We start from the raw sequence: 16,018 nt of genomic DNA, 5'->3' as shown, positions 1-16,018 counted from the left end.
GAGGCAGGACTAAGCAAGTCTACTTTCCACAGTATCAGAAGAGTTTGCAGAAATACTTATGGAAAGGAGCTTTAGTGCACACAGCATGAAAGTTAGACACACGTGCCATTGATGAATGGAGAGCTTTGGGGAGAAGAAGTGTGTTCCTTTGTTTCTAAAGAACAAGCACTAGAGATTTTTACATGGGGATGAACAACATGGTGAAAGGGCCTCAGGTTTCCTTCAGGCTTGTGGGCTTTGTTGTGGGCTTTGTTCTCTGACTTGGTTGGTTGGTTGAGGGTTGGTTGGTGATTGAGTTTGGTTGGTTGCTTAGTTTGGTTTGGTTTGGTTTGAGTGGGGGATATGCACGTTCAGAACTCAGCAAATATTTGGTCCCTGCCGTGCAGAGTGCCGGGGGACTCTCGGGTGGTTGAGAAGTTTCTCATTCCCACCGAGGTGCTCACGCACTGGAAGGGAAGACACACGATATAGAAATAGGTTCCGCAACGTGCGGTCCGTCCACAGAAGCAGCCCTCTGACAGCATTCCTCCGAGCATCTGGCTCTCAGTGGGAGCGTGTCCAGACCAAGGTCCCCAGCAGGGCTGCCTCCATCAGCCCGGGGCAGGATGGGGCTCCCTGGGAGCTGGCTCCGTGTCCTGTGGCTCCTTTCTTGGGGTGAAATACCAGGTCTGGCCTTCCTGTGAATGGGTGCAGACCCTCCAGGAAAGCACGGGGCTTGGAGGAGGCGACAGGAGGGGCCAGAGGTGTGGCCCTGGCAGCCCAGAGAAGAGGTTTGGAGTTGCGGGGCGAGGCAAACCTAGGTTTCTTTCCTGGGCCCTCAGCGCACCTGTGGCTACTCCCATCCTTTAGGACCAGAGGCCAAAAAGAGTTCCTAATGCAACCCCAGCCCTGGAAACGCACCCGTTGGTGCTCTGCTCCATGCTCACTGTGGGCGTCCTCCTGTGTTTTGCAGAAATGGGAGCAGATCGAGGGCAACTCCAAGCTACGGCATGTGGGCAGCAATCTGTGCCTGGACAGCCGCATGGCCAAGACCGGGGGCCTGAGCGTCGAGGTGTGCGGCCCCTCCCTGTCCCAGCAGTGGAAGTTCTCGCTGAACCTGCAGCAGTAGGAGAGCCGGCCGGGCAGCCGGGCCCTGCACCGGCAGGCTGAGTCTCACAGTCACGGGACTGGTTACGTTTCTGAAACTTTCCGCGAAGCTATATACCTCAGTATTCCATCATGGTCTGCAAGTCGGAGGACTTCAGCCAGGCACGGGACGCGGCACACAAGCAGAGGCGAGGAGGGAACTGTCCTCGTCACAGCACGCAGCCAGGTCCCTTTCTGGAGGCCACAGCCACCCTTCCCGGCTTCCTCCTGGTCTGGTGGGGGTCGGGGAGCAGGGAGGGCACGCTCAGCCCACCGAGGAGCATCTGCAATCTCCATTTTGATCCGTCACGGCCCCCACGGCACCGAGCCGCCATGGGCAGGTCACGTCACACCCCGTGCCCTGCTCCTCGGCTCCCAGCTGTAGACCCCGCCCACATGACATACTTGCTATATTTGAATATGAACTTTTCTATGGCCGGACACTAAATACAAGGATACGGAGAGAAGGAACGTGCAGTCGGTTCCCATGGTTTCTGTAGCTTGTCCTCATCTTGTCAGTTCTCCACGACACAGCTCATGGCTGGGGGCAGGAGGGGCTGGAGCCTGGGGCCTGGCTGTCCCAGAGGGGAGGTGGCCTCCATCCCCTGTGAGTGGCCTTAGCAGTGAGCAGGCGCCACCGTGACTGGCGGGGCCTGGCCGGCAGCTGCCCCGGGAGCCAGCGGTGCCCGAGGCCCGGGCTGGACATCTCTTTGGCTTTGGCCTGGGAGTCACGGCTCTGTGCTGGAACCCACCTCCCGTGCCCGGGGTATCTGTAAACCTACAGAGGTTACTTATTTTGACAAATATTGCTTTAGGTCTTTTTAAATTAAATTTCTTTTCTCTAAGGGAAAAACAATCCCACAGCTCCTAGTGGCTGTGGGAAACTGTCACAGGCTGGCATCGGGCTAATTGTGAGCGTCCTGGCAACACTGCCACTGTCACCTGGGTCCTGGAACCTGGCCTGCCTGCTCTGTCCCTGCCAGGCCCAGGTCAGGCCTCAGGAGCTTCGGGTCAAGAATTAGGAAGGGTGGAAGCAGCAGTGCCAGCTCACAGACAGGGAGCATTCAGGGCCCCAAACAGACCCCTTGTGGCTTGAGAGGCAGATGCATGAAGCACAAGACAGTTACAGACTGAAAGGTAGTAACAGGAAGGGGCTGCGCGTCTGCCTGGGTCCCAGGAATGGCCCTGCACAGCCCTCCTTGCCTTGGAGTGTCAGAGCGCCTTGGCCCCTGCAGAACGGCTCCTGGCTCATTGTCCTGGCCACCGGCCGCCGTCCTGTGTGCTCCACTGCCTCCCACACACACACCTGGTCTCAGGCTGGTCACGCCGGCAGCCCACAAGCTACCATGTGGGGGGACACGCGTCCTAAACACACATCATCAGCCCTCTGTGGGAGGAACTGGGAGCTCACACAGTGAGAAGTGGCCCCGGAAGCTTTGCACTGCCAAGTGCTGCTCTCGTTCCTGCTTATTTCTTTTAGGAAAGGCAGTATTGGTGATCTTTCTTCCTCCACTGCGAAAGCCCCACGGGTTTGCTTTATGACAGCGGGATCAGGTGTGGAGGCCTGGTTGGGGGACTTTTTCCTCTGTCTTCTCCCCTCCTGCCCCCTGCCAAGCAGCCAGACGCATTTCCAGTGGACTCGGAGGCCGAGGCTGGACTGACTCCTACACCGACAGCTTCAGAGGCTGACCTGGAGTCCAAGTGGGCCCCTGGGGACTCGGCTCTGGGTCAGCCTTTGGACCTCAGCCCGGTTTTCACTGTCAGACCCTGTCACCTGTGAGTTGTTTCTACTGTTAGAAAAGTGTCCCATTGATGGAAAACAAATTTTAATCAAGTTCTTGACCTTGACGATCCTTCGCCCACACAACTCCACCCAACCCAGAAGTCTTACCAACCTTTGTACCATCAGGCCAGGTGCACCCAATACCTTGGGGGGCAGCTCCCCATCCCTGAGCTGGTGGGCAACGCGGCCGTGGATGGTGTGGGTGTTGTGAGCAGGGGTGGGCTGGGAGGGCCCCCTTGAGGTGAGCTATGTTTACATGACACAGTGTGCCAAAGTGACTTACTGTGGTTGCGTTATTTTGTAGTCATCGGGACTATCTCGCCCTCCCACTCCTGTTTTTACAAATAAAGATTCTTTACTAAGAGCCCTTTGAGCAAAGCGTGGCGAAGTTAATCGTCTTCTCTGTGATGGTCTTTCTTATGTCTTCATAAAAGCGAAAATGATGGTATCTGTATGTTTTGCAAATTCAAAATATAGTTTGGTAATTTTTTTTCCAGTTGATTTTTTTAAAGAACTGCTGTACAGAGCTTGTACTTTGTCCATTTTATAGATGGAAACCATCCTTGAAAATTGTTTAACTTAAATAAAGAGAAGATACTTTATAGATAATGCTGCCTGGTGGCAGCTGCTGTCTTTCTTTGGTCTTTACGGGGCGATGTGGCTGGTGTCGGAGGATGGTGATTACGTTCTGTCTTCTTCAGGAGCCCTGCTCAATTACCGTTTCTTGTCAGACTTCTAAAATGCCCTTTTGTGGTTTATTCTTACTTGTAATAACCATCATCATTCGTGGAATGTTGATGACGTGGCAGGCCCTTGAATACTTCTCTTTGCACAGTATCTTGTGAGATAAGGTTTAGACTGCATTTTACAGCTGGCTGGGAAAGCTGGCGCTGAAGCTGTTAACCTTCTCAAGGTCAGGGGCTGACTGCTCAAGGTCACACCATTCCTAAGTACTCACCTGGAGTCAGCCCTGCGCATGCTCAGACCCAGAGCCTACCGTCCACACCGGGGCAGGGAAAGGGGGCCAATAGTCACACAGTTTTTAAAGGATTTGAAATCTGTATACGTGTTTCCAGCTACCTGGGGCTTCCCAGTCCCATCCGAGGCTGGCTGCGGTTCTTCCCCGCTTCGCCTTTCAGCAGCGCTGCAGGTGTGTCAGGGAAACAGCACTGACCAACTCTTCAGCGTTTTGGATTGACACTAGGGACGTGGCAGGGCGCTGACAGAACTGCCAGGTAAGCTCCCGGGGCACATTTGAGCATCCTCTTTCTCCATTTGAGACAGCCACACATTGGCTCTCCTGCCATCGGAGAAACGAAACAATCCCTTAGCATAATTGTGCAGTATCCATGAGAGCCCGTTAGGAATTGTGTGTGTGTCTGTGTCCTGTGCACCCTCCCTCCTTCCTTTCTCCTTTCTCCCCACCCCTGCTCTGTCTCTTTTCCGTCCATCTTTCCTTCCTTCCTCTCCTTAAGGAAGACACATCTTTCCCAGTGGCCACCCCCCCACCCCTCATACTTCTCAGGTCCCATCGCCCAGAACCAGCTCCCACGTGCTTGTGCAGGCCTGCAGCAGTCATCTTCCAGTGCCGTCATTCTCGGCCCTGGAAGTGGGCGCTGTGGCGAGGAGGAGGCAAACACTGCATTTGCCACTGCATTTGCCACGCTGAGGGAGTTCTGAAAGCAGCTGCATGGGTCGGCAGCCACGTGGTCCTCAGTGAGCGGCTGCAGGCTCCCAAGCTACTTCACGCCGGCCCTCTGATGTTGCTGGCAGCTTGGGGCCTCTTCTGAGAAGGTTTTCAAATGAATAAAACACTGCATGGGATTCCAGAGATGGCTAATTAACAGACACAATTAAAATATTTTTATAACACGTGCTTCTTAACTCATTAAATAACAAGGCGTCCTATCTAATAGCTGCTGTAATTTCCAAGTAGTGTTGAGCACAAGTGTTAATGAAAAATCTGCGATAATGTGAAAGGAAAATATCTGGACTTTTTCATTGCTGACAAGTTCCTAGTTTGTTGGTTTCATTCAGCTGAAAGTTCATGAAAATAAAGATGTCATTTTCTCCAAGTTTCTGGACCCTCTAAATTCTAAGGATCTCAGCATACGTGACATCTGTGCTCTCCACCTGTGATCTGGGACCATCTCTAAGTGTCAGTGGAGGTGTCTTCTTGCTGTGAGAGGCAGAGCAAAGCAGACAAGAACCCGCAGGGCTAGTCTAGGCAGATGCCTGGGGCTGAGGCTGACAGTGACCCTGGACTTGGGCTCCCACCCGGATTCTGCGACCAAGTGGGAAGCAATGCCCCTTGAGAACAGACCTGCGTGAGCCCAGCTCCCAGAGATTCATCATCACTGAATTTGCAGTTATCTTGAGAACTAACAGCTAACAGGTGCCCTGGGCAGAGGGTGGGGGTCCAGAGCCAGGAGAGGCCACAGGAAGAACCCCCCACAGCGTCCAGTCTGTGATGCGTGGGCTCGGGCCTGCGGTCTTCTGATCAGCTTGTCTCGGTGTTGGAGCCGCGTGGGAGGTAAAGGAGCAGCGAGACCAGAGTGAAGAAATGTGAGGACTGTCTAAAATGCCTCTTGACAAGAGAGACGGAGGTGTCGTGTCTGCCACACGCACCGGCTTGTGTGGGAAACGTCATCTCCGAGTCCCTTCGCCTGGACTCAGCTGGCACGTGAGGCTGCCTGCTGCCCACATGCTTCAGTGGTTGGCACTGTCATGTGGTTGATGGGGCTGCGGGAGGGACCTGGTCCTGAGGGCAGAGAATGTGCGTTAGTTGACCACCAGGTCTGGGTATCACACGGGACTGAAGTGCAGGGGTGAGGAGGCGGCGGGAGAAGGGAGGGGCAGGTGCAAGGAGGTGCTAGGCTGACCCCAGGAGACCTGGCTGTGACCTGGCAGGCCCTGGGGTCAGTGCCCCACCCTCCAAATCACCTCTAGCCTCACAGCTTACAAGTGGTTACCCCCATTTCACCATCGGGGAGGCAGGCTCCCATGAGCTACATACGCCATTTGCCCCACTTACTCGCAGGGCACTGAGAAAGCGCTGACGCTGTACTGTCCTCTTCCTGGTAGTGGGGGACCAGAGATTGTCAGGAGGGCTGCACGGCCAGGTACAGAGCTGTGTGGGGGAGGTGCAGTGACTTGTCACTAACAGGAAAAGCTGGCATGACAGCATGTGACGGCTGGTGGGGACAGAGTACCAGAAGGCGCAGGAGACTGCCTGTGACTGAAGAGTGCGGCCTGGTTCCGGCCACTTTCCACCTGTGTCGGTTGAGGAGCATCATTAACCTGGTCTGTGGAATGGGGACAGCGCTCACCTCACAAGACTGTTGTCCAGGCAGTAAGACATGAAAAGCACCCACCACCCAGCCCAGGACTGCAGCTCCCAAGAGCCCCCCTGGTTTTTATTGCAGGTGTGTGGGTGGGGGAGTCACACAGAGGGAAGTGGGACTGGAACGGGGACCAAGGAGATTTCTGTTAGAGACGCTGAGTTGTCAGTGGACGTGTCACTGTGTGGGCCGAGGGAACGCACGAGAGGCAGTGGTGTTCGGTGCAATCGCACCTCCTTCCAGTGGCCCCAGGAGCCTCAGGAGGGACGACCGAGGCCGGGAGGCAGGAGTGTGAAGGCCAGGTCCAGACAAGGACTAATTTCGTGGCCAGGACAAGAGACACACCCGGTGGCTGCGTGACAGGCAGAACCGTGCAAGATGAGCGGCAGTGAGCTCTGAGGAAGGAGTTCCTGAGGGGCAGGTGAGGTGCGATCGGCTGGTGAGGAGCTGGGGGTGGCAGTCAGAGGGGAACCTGTGGCTGCTGGCTCAGGTGTGACCTCTGGGAAGTCAGGGCTGGTGGGGAAGGGCGAGGGACAAAACTCACCAGAACATTCTGAGCCAGGTGGTCACAGGGTGCCACAGTATCCACATACCTGCTCGGCACCAGCCCATTTATGTGCTCACATGTCATGCGTTCCTCACACAAGGGTCAGCAGAGTGGGGCTGAGGCCCTGCAGGAAGAAAGAAAGGGAAGGGAAGGAGGAAGGCCCCCCCCCCGAGGGAAGCTAGCTGACACCCCGGCCTGTCCAGAGTGACCCCACCAGCGCTAAAACTCCTGACGACCAGGTGCGGGGGCGGGGGACACAGCTGCAGAATAGTGTCACTAAACCAAGTGGGTCAGCCTTTGGGAAGAGGGAAATAAGTGCAGTTGTGTGGGTTGACTGTGTCCCCAGATCCATATGTGGGATTCCTCACTGTGTGACTGTTTGGAGATGGCATCTTCACAGAGGTGACGAAGGTAGAATGAGGTTGTTAGATGGGCCCTGACTCTGTCCAATCTGACTGGTGTCCTTATAAGAAGAGGAGATTAAGACATAGACACACAGAGTCACACAGAGTCTGTGAGGACACAGGGAGAACATGACCATCCATGACCAAGGAGAGAGGCTCAGAAGGAAACACCTTGATACCAGGTGGCACCTTGATCCCTGGTGACACGTTGACCCCTGGTGGCACCTTGACCCCTGGTGGCACCTTGACCCGTGGTGGCATCTTGATCCCTGGTGGCACCTTGATCCCTGGTGGCACTTTAATACCAGGTGGCACCTTGGTCTCAGACTTCTTGCCTCCAGAACCGTGAGACAATCAAGTTCTGTTATTCTAGCCCCCGGTCTGTGGTCCTTTGAGATGGCCACCCCGGCTGAGGCCCTCGTGAATCCCAAAGCCACATATACAGCGCAGCTCGGCCTCTGCCAGCCCAGCTCCAAACCAGATGTCCATGGAGCGAGCACACGCGCAAGCTTGTCCACTGGGCTGCCAAGAGCAATAGACAGGGCCTCAAGGTTCCCGTCCCCCGCCAGCTCCCAGCGTCCCATCCTCCTGGCTACACCCCTCACAAGGAGCAGCTGGGGGTGCCGTGGGCCAGAACTGTCAGCTGCTTTCAGACAGAGCTCATTCCATCCTCGCTTCCACTTTTCAGCAGATGAGGTTCAGTAATAGTCGAGCCATAGCTAGTGGCCGCAGAGCCGTCCTTTGTGCCCAGTCCTCTCCCGAAACTTCTGCCCTTGGTATGACTCTTGTAATCCTCACACCTTGCCGCATGTTGCAGTTCCTCTGGGAGTTAAGAAAACAAATCCACCTTTAGGTCCTTTTTAGAGAAACGTCTCTTCACGTCCTCTGCCCATTTTTAAATTGGGTTGTTTGTTTTTTGGAGTTGAGTTGAGTGAGTTTTTTATAGATTTGTGATATTAATCCCTTATCAGATATATCATTGGCAAATATCTTTTCCCATTCAGTAGGACCCCTTTTTGTTTCATTGATGGTTTCCTTTGCTGTGAAAACACTTTTTAGTTTGATGTAATCCCACATGTTTATTTTTTCTCTTACTTCCCTCTCACGAGGGGATGTATCATTAAATATCTTACTTCGCGTAATGTCTGTCAAGTTTCGTCCATATTTTCTTCTAGGAATTTTATGGATTTAGATCTTACATTTAAGTCTTTAAGCCATTTTGAATTGATTTCTGTAGATGGTGTAAGGAGGGGGTCCAGCTTCATTTTTGTCAACTTTTTCTTCACTATCTTGAAGGTGTTCAAAGTTATAGCTATATGGTGGAGGAGGGAATGAACGAGAGGCATGAGGCTGGCCACAGCCCCTTCCTTTGAGGTAATTGGCTTCAGCCAGAGAAGGTGGAAAGAAGCTTTACTGTTGATCAAGTTGGAAGCTTCGATGATTATATGGGAGTGGGTATTTTTAATTAATAAATTGTGAAACAGATTGCCCTGGACTGTCTACTGTCTCTCTGTGACCAAACAATCTCATTTCTGTCCAAGTGTTTCTCCTGGGGCAATGGAAGGACTGTGTCTACCAAGACAGTTTAAAGGGACAGTAGGAAACAAAAATAAAATTGTTTTTATGTTTGGGAAAAAAAAAAGAAATCAAAGCAGCGGAAGCGAGGCCGCACCAACCCAGGACAGACTAGGAGAAGTGTCACAGTCTACGGAGCTCTCCAGGCACTGTGTGGCTGGGTTGTGACCCCCGACGGGCCCCAGGGGGCTTGTGAAAGCCGGTTCCTGAGCGTCAATCACCCGGCCTGGGGTGGGGCCTGAACAGATCTTTCCAACAAGCTCCCAGCGCTGCTGCTGGTCTAGAGACCTTACTTGGAGGAGCAAGGCCCTGGGTTCCGCCCTTGTTCCATGACAGATGTGCCCACACTGCGATCTAAAAGGTCGCCGCCCAGTTGCCCAGTGATAACTCTGGAGCTGACTGCTACTGGCCTGCTTCCACAGGGGCAAACTCGGCTCTGACCGCACGATCTCGCTGCTGTTTTCTCTCCTGTACACGGGAATATGACAGTAGCAACATCAGAGAAGCAGGCAGTGCGACTCTCGCTGCCCTTCACGCTGACCCGCTGCAGCAGGAACCCACTGCCCGTCTATGCCACAGGCTCAGTGTCACAGGTCTGCACATGTGGTTTCAGCCTGGGGTCTGTGGGCTCAGCTGGTCTGAGAGATTGCAGTAGGTGAGAAAATGAGTAAGGGCTGCATGACACACTCACATGGGGACAGTGGGGCTTCATAGGGGCAGAGAGGGGGCCTTGGTCTGGGCAGTTACCAGAAAATCATGTCCTGAGCTCACGACTGAGGCTGCTGGCTCCTTGAAGAACTTCAAGAAGGTGTGTGTCCCACACCTGAACGCTCACCTCTAGCCAGCTCTGTTCTTTGTCTCCTGGACCAAGGATTTGGGTAAGAAGTAAAGTGGGCTAGACGCGCCGACTTCCTGGAAGGGGAGGAAACAGAGCTGAGAGTGTGTTTAAGACAGCCTTTGGGCTCACAGTCTTTCTGTACCGGTAGCTTCATCGCTTTGTGTGTCAGCTCCTGAAAGGGCCTCTGGGCTTAGGGCCAGCTCCCTAGGAGAAGTGGCGCCCCCACACTTTCCCTTATTATTGTAAAAAGGCCTGGCCTGTATTCTTGTGCTCTTGGATGCAGGGAGCCTGTGGGGAAGGACAGGAAATGGGCTGCTGAGGCCCTAGCACACACCCCACCCCACCCCGTCATGTCTGCCCCATGCAGGGCAGCAGGGTTCCCGAGACGACCCAGGGCTTCTGCCAGGGGAGGGCTCAGGGCAGAGCTCCCAGAGTGATAAGCACGCTGGCCTGTCAGGTCTCTTCTCTGGGAGTGATAGTTTGGGGGAAAGACATGCTCAGGCGGGCAGCTTGAGTCTCACATACCTGACCTGGGTTCTTTAATCTCTCCCTCCCCCTCCCTCTTTTTGTCTCTCTCTCCTCCCCTCCCTCTCTCTCCTCCCTCTCCCCTTTTCCCTCCCTCTCTTCCTCCCCCTCTTCTCCCTCCTCTCCCCCTCCCTCTCTCCCTCTGTCTCTTCTCTTTCTCTCTCCCCCTCTCCTCCTTTTGTCTCTCTCTCCCCCCTTCTCTCTCCCCACCCTCTCTCTGCTTAGATTGGTGGGGGCAGGATGAGAGCTGGGAGCCGGCTCAGCTGTCACTGGCCTGCGTCACAGTTTGCTGTGAGCAAATGGGTAACTGCTTCGCTTCAGGAAAGGCTGGCGCTCTCTGATGCCCGGTCCTGCTCCTCAGCACTCATGGGGAGTCCTGGCTTGGTTGGAGTGGCCGCCTTGTGGAGGTCCTCGCAAGGAGGGAACGAGACCCTGTGGACAGCTACCCCTTTGGGAATGAGAATGCCTATAACCGTTATTCCATGCCTGTCCCACCACTTGCATTTTAGGAATAAACTTATTTTCTAGTTTTGCAGCTCCGGAGATGAAGACTTTCCCCCAAGATGGATCCTATCAGAGTCTGATCCAATTCAGATGATGTGGTTCGGGACTCTGAGCACGTGAGAGTGACATGACAGACGTTGCAAGGGGCTGAGCGTTCCGCGATGTTGGGTTGAGGTGAACATGTTTTGCACGTGGAATGGACATGCATCTTTGGGGGCCAGATGTGCGGTGGTAGGTTGGGTAATGCACCCAAAGCCATTAGGTCCTAAGTCCTGGAGCTTGGAAACGTTACCTTATGAGGAAAAAGAGTCTTTGCAGTTGTGATTCATTTAAGGATCCTGACGTGGAGAAATGATCCTAGATTCTCCTAGAGGGCCCTACATCCAATCAATGTCCTTACAAGAGGCAGAGGGAGATTGGGCCCTCAGAGAAGAGAAGGCCACATGAAGACAGAGGCAGAAATCGGAGTGAAGTGGTCACAAGCCAAGGAACATTACCAGAAGTTAAAAGAGGTAAGGGGCAGACTGTCCCCAGAGCACCTGGAGGGAGTGTGGCCCTGCCAACACCTTGACTTCAGACTTCTGGCTGCCAGAATTGTGAGTGAATAAAGTTCTGTTGTTTTACGCCACCACTATTTGGGTAATTTGTTACAGAAACCCTAGGAGATGAATGCAATACTTTACAGAGTGTTTTTATAGACTTTATCCCATGTAATAATATACCATGTTTCACTGAAAAGAAGACCTAGCTGGACCATCAGCTCTAATGCGTCTTTTGGAGCAAAAATTAATATAAGGCCCTGTCTTGTTTTACTATAATATAAGAACCAGGAATAATTAATATAATATAATGTAATAATATAATATAATATAATATAATATAATATAATATAATATAATATAATATAATATAATATATAATATAGAAGACTGGATCTTATATTTTTTTGCTCCAAAAAACGGATTAGAGCTGATGGTTCAGTTAGGTCTTATTTTCGGGGAAACATGGTAGGTAAGTGCTGAGTAACCAGCTATTGGTTGTTATCACTAAACCCTTATAGTTACCCTTTGAAGTAGGTCATCTTCTTTCTGTAAAAGATGAAAAGCCCGAGGTTCAGGGGGGACCCTTGATTTCCTCGAGGCCATGGAGAGTGACAGAGCCTGGATTGGCCACACTTCTTACCATACGGGAACACGAGAGCCTGTTCGTCTTGCAGATGTGTGGCCATGCCTGTGATGCCCAGGTCCCGCCACCACCTCCTATAAATGCAGGGTCAGCTTGAGGGAAATGAGATATGAGAGGTGGGATAAGGACTGGAGAGTGCTGGCCTCTCCCACAGTGGCCCTGGACCAGGAGCCGCACCTGGACGGCAAGTCATTCAAGATCAGGGCTCTTCTGGCCCTTGTCGTGTTACCATTCTTCTTCGTTTAGGGGACAGATAAACTCAGGTGGGCTGAGTCCAAGGACGTCACCTGAGACAATATCCATGACAGTGCAGGTCTACCATTTGCACGGTTCTTCTTAGATATCCTTCTGTTTGCTGTCCCCACAGCATGAAGGAACTAGAGCTTATTTCCTTGAGTTGGAAACAGAGAAGGCGGTGCCTCAGGCTGACTGTCCTCGTGCATCTGGACAAAGCCCGATGCTCACGCGTGACCCAGCCCCGGGTTCTCACTAAAGCCTGCTCGCCTCGCACCATGTCAACACTGTGTTTCCTGAGAAAAGTCCTCCTGGGACAGAAACCCCCTCAGACCTTACAGTTCTGGAGGCCAGGGGTCTGACACGGTCCCGTGGGCTGAAATCCAGGCATCTGCAGGGCTGGTTCCTTCCTGGGGTGGCTGGGGGAGGCGCCCATTCCCATGGCTTTCCCAGCTCCTAGAGCACGTCCACGTTTCTTATATCTTCAATCTCTTGCCCTTCTTCTGAAGTCACGTCGTCCTCTCTGAACCGGGGTCAGGGTCTCAGTCATGAAGACGCGTGTGATCACACCGGCCACTCAGACAGTCCGGGACAAGCTCTCCATGTCAAGGTCATCTGCCAAGTGGCCTTAACCTCGTCTGCTGCTTTCATTCCCGTGTTCCATGGAAGACGGCATGCTCCCAGGGTCCAGGGACCAGCAGGAGGACGTCTGGGGGATCAATAGTCCCCTCGCTGCCCTTCCGTTAAGGTACCACGTCTTCATCAGTTATTACTGAGTCGAAGCGTCTCCTGGGACAGCTGACTCATTAGCCACTGATACCTGCTGGCCCCTCTGTCATGAGAGGAGTTCTGGTGACAGTTTGATGAGAAACTTTGATCCTAGACGGGTATAGGAGGCCGACAGTCAGAAAAGGGGGTGCTTCTGTGGTGCTAAAGTGGATGCGAGTTTAGGAAGAGACATGATCAGCCTCTGGGGTTCCTGTGTGAGGGTGAGTTCTAGCGGCACTGTTGTGTGTTCCCCATGAGTTCCTCCGGGCCTGACCCTGAACTTGAGAGCTGCTGTCCAGCGTCTCAGCCTGGTGGGCCACCCTGTCATCTTCCGGGCTGCTTTAATGTTGAGTCAAGTGGCCCAGTCAGGCCTCCTGGGGACTGTGTCACTGACATGCCCCGGCATGAGCCAGCTGAGAGCTCTGGAATCCTGGGTGAGCAGGACAGATCAGCCCTGGCATCGGTGTTGGGATGAGGACCCTGCATGGGCTACGGTGAAGGCACAAGCCCCCTCCACGCCGCACAGACTCTGACGGAGAATGGGGTGTGCCCAGCCGGCGAGTGCCCAGGGAGCCCTCCTCCACACCCCCAGGATGCTGGGATGGCCAGCAGCCTGGTGGCTTCCTTCCAGAGCCTTCCCCAGAGCCCTAGGGAGCTGCTTTAAGGCCTCCACAAGGCTCGCCCAGCGTCCCCTTGTTTATGGAAGCTGCTTATGGTGAAATCAGTTTCCCAAATTGGCTAAAGTCCACCTGAAGCCACACCTTAGTGGGGCAGTGTGACAACAGAGGGTATGGCTGCGGTCAGGCTACCTGAATTCACACCCTGGCTTTATCACTTACTCTGTGTGACTCTGACCAAGTCACATGATCCCCTGTGCTCCCCTTTCTTCTAATGTAGATAAGTGTGCAGTGATTAATAAAGTGGCATTAGAACAATGTCAGCTGTCGTTCTCTTACACTTCCCCATGACCCTTGGAACACCCAGAGCGAGTCCCCTGCTGCCTCCAATCAGTAATTGGGGATCAGTAATGGACTCCAAACGAGCCCCTGCATGAAAGCACATTGTCTTAGTCGGCAACCCGCCCGCCCAGGCAGGACTCGCGTGACCTGGGTCTTCCCGCTTTCCTCTCTGTCTCTGTCACTTGCCATGCTCCCTGCAGTCACTCTGCTCCCCGCCCCTCTGCTGAGTGACCTGCCCCAAGATGGTGAGTACCTGCCTCCTTCTCACCATCAGAGAATGCTTAGCTCACAGCGCCCCCAGGGACACCCTCCATGACAGCTCAGAAGTCCGTCCCCTTATCATTTGCATTTTCATAACGTTCTGAAGCATGTGTGTATTCTTTGTACGTCTCTTCACCATGACAAAAGTCCCCTCAGAATAGGGACATGATGGCCTATTTACCGTCCCACCTGATGCCTGGAAAAACCAGCTCCACAGAAGGAGCATAAATAGTGCAGAAGGCAGAGCCGTGTCTCTCTCTATAAAGCCGTGTCTCTGTCTCTCCATTGATACCGTGACAGCAACTGTACAACAACCCCATTCACTGTGGACTCCTGTCACTCGGAGCAAATAATGGGGCGCAGTGGCTCCTGTGGTCAGGGAGAAAGTCTGCTTGTTCCCGCCGCCCACCACCCAGCTCCCGGCCTCAGCAAGGTCAGCCTGCTGTCCTGCTTCCCGCTGCACAGCGTCTGCCTAAGCACAGCTGTGTCCCCATGCACACGCACCCTACTCATAGGCTCTCGGCGTCTTGCCATTGCCCAAGGCAGGGGTGCTTAACTGTTCACAGATTACATATCCTTGTAAATCTGATAAACCATGGAGCTTTCCAGAAAAACAAAATCACACGCACACACACAAAACTGTTTTCCTTCATAGTCGAAGCCCCCTTCCTGCCCCACAGGTGAAAACCACACAAAACCTTTCCTGCTTACGAGGCCCCTCACCACCGTGTCTTCATTTACCTGTTCTGTCCCTTTTCTAGTCACCACCCCCTCCTCCTTGGCTCATCCCCTCCAGTGCACGCACTTCTCCCAGGACCTCATCTTCTTGAAGCCCCATCTTCTCTCCACCACCCCCTCTCCCGAGAATACCCTTTGAGGTGTCCTAGGACACAGCTGTCCCCTGAGTGTGCAGACCTGATTCTGCGGCTCCCTCCTGCTAGGCTGCTCCTGAGGGGAGGGCGGGATCTGGGTCTTTCTGACGTTGGCAAGCTGACATTTGGGAAACAGTTAAAACCCATTTTCTTATACAAGGCTCTTCCTTGAAAGACTAACTGAGTAAGTCGCAAGGGATGGTGGCAATTAACTAATTCACATTAAACACTTACTGGAAGGCAGATTCTCTCTTACCCTTAAGGAAATGGAGGGACTCCTACCTAAATAAGAGGCTTTGAGAACAAAAGCACGGCCCTGCGTTTATGTGAGGAAGGGAGGACGTGCAGAGGCTTTCAGAACACGTCAGACCCACCGCTGCCCGCTGCTGGGGATCCTTCAGCCTGATGTCTACCATGATTGTCCCTCAGGCCAGCTGTCTGCAGGAGCAGGAAAAGAACTTGTTCATCCTGCCGCACTCCTATTGAGTGAACCAACGCTCACACAATGGATGAGCCCTGAGCAGTCTGAGGTCTGTGCTGCGGGCTCGGCAGGATTAACTGGGACCATTCTGTTTACGGGCCAACCAAGACATCCAGAAGTGCAGACACTCAGCCCACCGTGCAAAGCCCTGTGTCTATCAGCCCTGTGGCCTGTTCAAGGACCCGCCACCCGGCAGTCACCTGCACGTCACCTAGTTGACTGAGCCAAGCCAATGGGGACAGAAGTGCCCAGCTGCCAGGTGACCAGTTTTGTTTTGTTTTTTCAAAATCTTTCATAATTTTAAAAAATTGTATTGTATTGTGGCAAGAGCACTTAAGCCGAGATCTGCCCTTTTAAATGACCCACTTCTAAGTGAGAACATTTGCTGGCCAGCAGACGGCGTTGGAGCCCCTTCCTCCTGCACAGCTCCTCCAGCCCTGGCAGCCGCCATTCCACTCGGTGACTCTATGGATTTGACTATTTCATGTCTCTCATGTACGTAAATCCTGCAATGTGTGTGTGTCTTCCTGTGACTGGCCTATTTCCTTCAGTGTAATGTCCATCCACATTGCCACAGACGGCAGAACGTCCTTTTTTAAAGGCTGCGTCATAATCC

The 16,018-nt window shown here is 53.3% G+C and overlaps 1 protein-coding gene across 2 annotated transcripts in view; it reads left to right on the top strand.

Moving 5' to 3' along the window:
• Window positions 1-3,514, top strand: part of GALNT2 (polypeptide N-acetylgalactosaminyltransferase 2) — a 174,914-nt gene extending 171,400 nt beyond the window's left edge. The window contains exons 16-17 of one of the 2 annotated variants that reach the window (XR_013992669.1): window positions 953-2,800; window positions 2,858-3,512. Coding sequence is in view for 1 of the 2 variants with exons in the window: in XM_081039308.1 (XP_080895434.1) it covers window positions 953-1,108 (156 nt within the window). In the remaining variant the exon portion in view is untranslated. Of the gene's footprint in view, window positions 1-952 lie in introns of both variants that reach the window. The other variant, XM_081039308.1, reaches the window with a different exon arrangement.
• Window positions 3,515-16,018: the final 12,504 nt, after the last annotated feature.

This window comes from Rhinolophus hipposideros, assembly GCF_964194185.1.
Source record: "Rhinolophus hipposideros genome assembly, chromosome: 26".
In the NCBI taxonomy this organism is placed as follows: Eukaryota; Metazoa; Chordata; class Mammalia; order Chiroptera; family Rhinolophidae; genus Rhinolophus; species Rhinolophus hipposideros.
This window is presented reverse-complemented; position numbering and strand designations above follow the sequence as displayed.